Source organism: Mauremys reevesii, linkage group 14, assembly GCF_016161935.1.
Source record: "Mauremys reevesii isolate NIE-2019 linkage group 14, ASM1616193v1, whole genome shotgun sequence".
NCBI classification, from domain to species: domain Eukaryota; kingdom Metazoa; phylum Chordata; order Testudines; family Geoemydidae; genus Mauremys; species Mauremys reevesii.
Genome location: NC_052636.1, coordinates 30,338,077 through 30,345,501, shown reverse-complemented (window position 1 = coordinate 30,345,501; position 7,425 = coordinate 30,338,077). Strand labels below are relative to the sequence as shown.

The 7,425-nt window shown below is 44.3% G+C and overlaps 1 protein-coding gene across 1 annotated transcript in view; it reads right to left on the bottom strand.

Annotated features, from left to right (window-relative positions):
• Nucleotides 1–932: 932 nt before the first annotated feature.
• Nucleotides 933–7,425, bottom strand: part of LOC120381581 (zinc finger and SCAN domain-containing protein 2-like) — a gene marked incomplete at both ends in the record, with an annotated part of 136,053 nt that continues 129,560 nt past the window's right edge. Inside the window, one exon of the mRNA XM_039499742.1 lies at nt 933–1,843. Coding sequence (XP_039355676.1) covers nt 933–1,843 — 911 coding nt within the window. The remainder of the gene's footprint in view (nt 1,844–7,425) is intronic.

Here is a 7,425-nt window from a genome sequence, read left to right as displayed (position 1 = left end):
ATGAGGAAGGAGATCTCTTCAGGAGCCACTCCCTGCAGGGCCTGGGCCACAACGGCTCTGGGAGCCCAATGCCTGGGCACTTTGTTTAGTTACAAGTTATTTACGAGGGAATCCTCTTCCCAGCCCTTTAGAAAAAACCCTAACCAACTGCACAACAGGGGGATTGGGATGGTGATGGGGAATAAGGGAATCCCTCTGATTTACCCCATCTTCTTCTGTTGTTACAGAGGGTGAAATGACATTTTCCCCTATCCCTGCCCTGTTCCTGCTCTTTGTTATAGTTCAATATATTTTAAGTGAGAAAAATGATAGTAAAAATATCTGCTCTGCAGCACAACCTGAACCAACATCAGAGCAACTGGGAGTGAAACAACTTCTTCCCCAAGAGTGAACTCGATGACTAACAATAGCTGTGAAATGGGGGAACAGTATAACCGTGATGCTCAGGGTTTGTTTAGACTAGGGAAAGTGATGGAGTTTAGGTCAGGTCAAGGGGGAAGTTAATGCCAACCACTGCACCTGGGCTGCATCTGCACTACAACTATAATTGTCTTGTTACACCAAGATCACTAACTTGAGCAGCCAATGTCATGTACAGTCCTAGTGGCTGTCAGGCACAGGTAGTTTTAGCCTCGGTGTGGCTTGTTGGAATCAAACCTCTCTCCCACCTGGAGCTGATGAACATTCCTGGCAGGAGGGACACACACTCCTTCGACTCAAAGGAAAGGAGTTGATAGAAAAGATCACAGGACTGAGCCCAAAGAAAGCTGAGCTGCAAAAGGCAGAAGCAGGCAACTCATTTGGTGGAGCTGAGACACCACGGTGAAGATGGTGAAAAATTACTATGTGGAAATTAGCAAATGTGATTAAAAAAAAAAAATCTTTCTCCAGCCCTAGTCAAGGCATTTGCTACAGTTCTCTCTCATGTGGATTTTCTGATGTGTAATAAGGTTTGAGCTCTGATTGAAGCTTTTCCCACACTCAGGGCATGTGTAGGGCTTCTCCCCTGTGTGGATTCTCCTGTGTGCGCTCAGGACTGAGCTGTAACTGAAGCTTTTCCCGCACTCAGGGCACGTGTAGGGCGTCTCCCCTGTGTGGATTCTCTGATGTGCGATAAGGTGAGAGCTCGAAATGAAGCTTTTCCCGCACTCAGAGCACATGTAGGGTGTCTCCCGTGTGTGGATTCTCTGATGTCTAATAAGGGTAGAGCGCCGATTGAAGCTTTTCCCGCACTCAGAGCACGTGTAGGGCGTCTCCCCTGTGTGGATTCTCTCATGTGCGATAAGGTGAGAGCTCTGCCCGAAGCTTTTCCCGCACTCAGAGCACGTGAAGGGCATCTCCCCTGTGTGGCTTCTCTGATGTGTGATAAGTTGAGAGCTCGAAATGAAGCTTTTCCCACACTCAGAGCATGTGTAGGGCTTCTCCCCTGAGTGGATTCTCCTGTGTGTGCTCAGGACTGAGCTGTAACTGAAGCTTTTCCCGCACTCAGAGCACATGTAGGGCTTCTCCCCTTTGTGGATTCTCTCATGTGTGATAAGGTGAGAGCTCTGCCCAAAGCTTTTCCCGCACTCAGAGCACATGTACGGTGTCTCCCGTGTGTGGATTCTCTGATGTCTAATAAGGGTAGAGCGCTGATTGAAGCTTTTCCCGCACTCAGAGCACGTGTAGGGTGTCTCTCCTGTGTGGATTCTCTGATGTGTCATAAGGTGTGAGCTCTGATTGAAGCTTTTCCCGCACTCAGAGCACGTGTAGGGCTTCTCCCCCGTGTGGATTATCTGATGTTTGGTAAGGTTTGAGCTCCCATTGAAGCTTTTCCCGCACTCATGGCACATGTAGCGTCTCTCTTCCAAGTTGATTCTGTTGCGTGGAATAAGGTCTGAGTGGCTACTGTAGTTTCCCTCTGGCCTCTGCTGAGTCTCACAGGCTTCTGTGTTTTCTGGGAGTGCACAACTCCTGGAAACATTCCCTTTGGATTTTCCTGATAACAGCCAATGTGGATCTACTTGCACAGTGTCTTCCTGCTGGGGTTTCTCCTCCTCGTTCTCACTCACCAGCCCATCGCCGGATGGGAGACAGAGAGAATCCAGACATAGGTCACTCCCTGTGCCTGAGAAAAAGGAAATGTCAGAGAGAGGAATGGAAAAAGGGATGAACCAAAAGAAATGTGGGAGAGATCAAACCTCTCAGGAGCTGATTTTCCCCAAACTCTTCCACAGAGAAGAGAGGAAGGGATCAGTTCTGGGTCCTCATTGCACCATAACTCTCAGGGGAAAGTGAGATCAGGGAGTGACCTGCTGCCAGTTGTCAATCAGAATAGGAGGGAAGCCATGTGGAATCATTATGGCAGATGTCATTCATCTGCAGGGAACAATCCTGAATTTGAAGAGCTCACAGGGTCTTTGTAGGGCATCCCAAATGTTTCCTGCATTCCTAAGGAGTTGTTGAGTTGTTTAACCAATTCCTCACCTGTGCAGGCAGCTCTCGGGAGCACTTCTTTCTCAGAGGCCTGGAGGTCCGGGACCCACGGCTCTTCCCCTCGTTCCAGCTGCGAGATCACATCAGGTTTGGAAATTGGAAACCCTACTGCAGGCAAAGAAAACAAGGGAGGTCAGTGGAATTTGTGGGATACTTGTCACAAAGAATATTCCATAGTTTTAACCCCATCTCATTTTTAGGCAGTAACATCTGTAGCCCTCAGGATTCATCTGCTTGCCTGCATCAATATCTCTTTTCTTATAAGTACAGTATTGTGATATTTTTAATAGGAATTAATAAACCTATGTTTGGCTGTAATGCAAGAAACCTACAGGCCAAAAACCTGCATTTTAAGCTAAAGCAAAGTTAGCATAGCTATATCCTGTGCCCTTTTACCCAGAAAAGGAACTGTTTTTCCTATATCCAAATAAAGTGCCTACGCTTAGGTCTAAGACCCTTTACCTAGACCAACAGACAATGAAGAATGGCAAAGGGGATTTTTCAAAGTTGCACTCACAGACTTAACAAGTACCCCACAAGTGCGCAGATACCTGCCATCCATATGCACACACATACTAGCCTAAGGAGTAAGCGCACCCTAACATTTCTATGGGGGAAGAGTGAAATTTGGGCATAAGAGGAAGGATTTCCGGCATTTATTTCTATAAAAAGAGGTAACCTACCTCACTATGGTATCCCCACCTCGACCTCCTCCTTCTTCTCTTCACTTCACCATCTTCAACTACGTATTCATGCTATCCATCTATGACAGCTATTAATCAGTAATAGGCCGCACTTATTTTCTTTTCAAACTTTAAGTTCAAAAGGGACTCGGCTAAGCTTGGTCTCTCTAAACTTTATTTTAATTTGTGTATTAGATTATTTAGTTGAGTTAAAAAGTAAATTCCAAAGTAGAGTTGACAGCTCTTTGCATTAGTTTCCCTTGCAAGAGGTGTGAAACCAGAACCGCCAGAGGCGAGGCCATAACCAGTTTATCAAAACAGGGTGTGAATATTAACCAAACTTTGCAGCACATAATATTGTATCATCATATGTATCTCTTGAATAACAGTAATACAATTGTAACTCTGTAATTCTACCTGTTTTACAATTTACTTACTATTTCATTGAGTTTAATAAAAAGTCGTTATGACTCTATCTGTCTCCCTGTGAGCTTCCTGTCATACCCGCGAAGGTCCCTTTATCAATTCTGTGGAACCCGATTCGAAACACGAACTTTTATCTTCTGATCAAACAAATTGGCGAGCCTAAACCCATATTAATTAATATAAAATGATTAAGTATTAGTATTAATTAAATAAAATAATTACAATATAAATTAAATTAAATTGATTAATCAAATCAACATTACTCACACACCCCAAATAAGGCTACGCATCCCAAGGCCATCTTCCTTGGCTCAAAGTGGCAGGAGAGTTACTATTAGAACAAATCATATTCACTACCTTAGTGCCTAAGGACCAACTAACAGTGGGTCCCCATTGTGCTAGGCAAAGTGCAAACAGAGAATAGTAGATGGCCCATGCCCTGAAGAATTTACAATCTAAATCAGGGGTAGGCAACCTGCGGCAGCGAGCTGATTTTCAGTGGCACTCACACTGCCTGGGTCCTGGCCCCTGGTCCGAGGGAGGCTCTGCATTTTAATTTAATTTTAAATGAAGCTTCTTAGACATTTTAAAAACCTTATTTACTTTACATACAACAATAGTTTAGTTCTATATTATAGACTTATAGAAAGAGACCTTCTAAAAACGTTAAAATGTGTTACTGGCACACAGAACCTTAAATCAGAGTGAATAAATGAAGACTCGGCACAGCACTGCTGAAAGGTTGCCGACCCCTGATCTAAATAGACAAGACAGACACAGAATGGGGGAAGGGCTAGAACCCACTGTTAGAATAGAGATATTCAGGCCTGCCTGTAAAGCCTAGACTTTAAGAACCTAGGGGTATTTTTATCACTTTGTCTTTATACCCCGGTAACTAGCTAAGAATCAAAATCACAGTCTGCCTGTGTATGGGCCTTCTCTCACTAGGCTAGGCTGAGGCCTTGTTCTTAGGCTAAGGCCTTTGGCTAAGCAGCAGGGGCAGCCATACGCTGGGAAGCGAAGGGTCACATCCTCACATCCCAAACCAGTCACACTGAACTAAGGTGCTACTGGGCTGTTAGGAAGATGATCCTGTCCTGATAGCGCCCATCATCACCAGATAAAGAAACAGATCTTAAGATGGTTAAAGAAAACTTAGTTTGACAGCAGCTGGTCTGGCAAGAAATCACTTCTCAATGGTTGTGGTTGTGAAACCCTAATTTCTGTACTGTTTTATCTTTAACAAGGTAAAAGTGGTGGCCACAATCAGTCTGGTTCTCTAATTGTTTCTGTCTGCTGCATAATTAATTTTTCTAGGTGTAAGTTCATTAGGGCAGTGGAATATGCTTGCTTGGAAATAACCCCAATAAACATTGCATTATCTGTGCTTCGGACTTCTGGTCTTTCGCTGCTTGCTGTCTGTGTGACAAGAACCAGGGAAGTGGGAGGGTGAAGGGAAAACCCTCTAACAAATGGACATGACCTGATAACCAAGAGGTAAGCCTTTAAGGAAGGTTTTAATACACTTTGGAATGGATCAGGGATTCCCATGAGGACTGAGAGGGAGCGATGGTAAACACGCATTTAGATCCTTTTCTTGTTTTATATCTTTTCCCCATAAGGCTGAACCTCTGGCACTGTCATGGATCCATAGGATCTGTGCAATGCCCTGGCTTTTAAACAGTCCTTGGGAGGTGCCCCTTGAGTGCACTAGACCCCCAAGGGGTCCCACTCTTCCACAAGGACAGGCCACTTAGCTTCAGCACCTGACAACGAGCCACTTCCTCGGTGCCCTTCCTCCACACTCCTCTCCACTTCTTCCCATTACTCTCAGCCAGCACCACCTGCCGGCACCTTGGGAGATTCTTGTGTTCCCTCCTCGTCTCTCACAACCTCATCCCTCCCTGCTGCTTCTTAGCTCTAACCCTGCGCACACCCTCCCCATGTCCTGGCACCCCAGAATTATCTGCTCCCCCCTTCTCCTCCCCTCCCACAGCTCTGTTCTCCCTTCACCGACGGGGTCCTGAATGGAAACATTATACACTCTCCTATTAAAAGAGGAGCTCATCTGACTGTCACACAAGCCATGCATGAGTCATACGCCTATTTACTCAATTTAGAATTCTACAGGCAGCATAGTTTCCTCTTAAAATGAGAAAAAGGCATGAAAGTTACAGTTATTAATGTAGTTATGAATGTAGCCAATAAGGATACATTCAATGCAATTTTAAAATGACTGATGGCACCAAAAAGGCACATGACAAAAATGGTACTAGTGGGTGGGAGATAAGGCAAAAAATGGGGGGCAAGGAAGCTTGTCAAAACTTGTATGATGAATAAAGGTATAAAGTTATTACTGCTCAGGTTCTTTAGAGACCCCACAGCTTCTAATAACCCAGGGGACAGGACTCCTTACCCAGCGAGGTCACCGTCTCATAGTTCTCCTGCATGACGTCCCTGTAGAGGGCTCTCTGAGTGGGGTCCAGCAGAGCCCCCTCTTCTCTGGTGAAATACACAGCCACCTCCTCGAAGGTCACCGGCCCCTGAAAGAGCAAGAGTCCAACACTCAGTACCTGCTGCCCCACTCACAACCCCACTGTTCACAGAACAGCAGCACCAGGTAAATGGAAGCTCTGGGAGGCACATGTTAACAGAGTCCCACCCCACCTTGCCTAGAACAGCCAGGCGGCATCAGAGGGTAGAAAGAGAGAACCTTTGTGTCTCCCAGCTGACAGATGGAGGCAGAGTCATCACATTTATCACATACCCACTAGCCAGGGCTTGATATAGGAGATGGGGCTGTCTCTGGACCATGCTGGTGGTTCCCTGGTAGGAATCCCAACACTCTCCAAATAAAATATATGGAAGAAAGGGGAAGTCAATAGTAAAGAATAGAAGTTAGAAAGTCAGAATTGTAGAAAATTGGTAACGGAAGCTATCAGAAATCAATGACCAATTTATGAAAATAAGAAGGAAGTTTTTAAAAAGTATATTAAGTACAAAATTAATCCCTAACAATGGTACGGATGTTAAACAGCAGCTATTACAGTTAGACATGTTTAAATAAGCAGGTCCAGATAACTTGTATCCAAGAGTTTTGAAAGACCTGCTGGAGGAGTGTGGAGGACTGTTAATGTTGATTTTAATAAGGACTTGGAACACTGGGGAAATTCCAGAAGACTGGACTAAAGCTAATAATGTGCCAATATTTAAAAAGGGTAAAAGAGATGACCCAGCTAATTACAAGAGTGTTAGTCTGATACTGGGCATGATAATGGAGCAGCGAATATGGATTTAATTAATAAAGAATTAAAGGAGGGTAATATAATTAGTACCAATTAACAAAGGTTCAGAGACAACAGATCCAATTAAACTAACTGGATATCCTTATTGCATGAGATCAAAAGTTTGGTTGCAACTAATAGTATTGATGTAATATACCTAGACTTCTGTAAGGCATATGACTTGGTTCAGCACAACATTTTGACTAGAAAACTAGAAAGATACAAAATAAACACAACATACATTAAATAGATTAAAAACTATGATTGTAAATGGGGAACCATGGTCGAGTAGATTTCTTTCTAGGGGGTTCCCACAAGGTTTGGTTTTTGGCCCTGTGCTATTTAACATTCTTATCAATGACCTGGAAGAGAATATAAAATCATCACCGATAACGTTTGCACTTACCACAAAGATCGGGGTTGGTGGTAACTAATGAAGTGTCAGTAGGTTCAGGTTCCAGCACTGGGAGTCTGGGAAGTTTTCCCAGCCCTGGCTGGAGGGTTATTTCCTGTTCCACAAAGAGGGGAAGTTCCATTCCCAACTTCTGTGCCTTGAA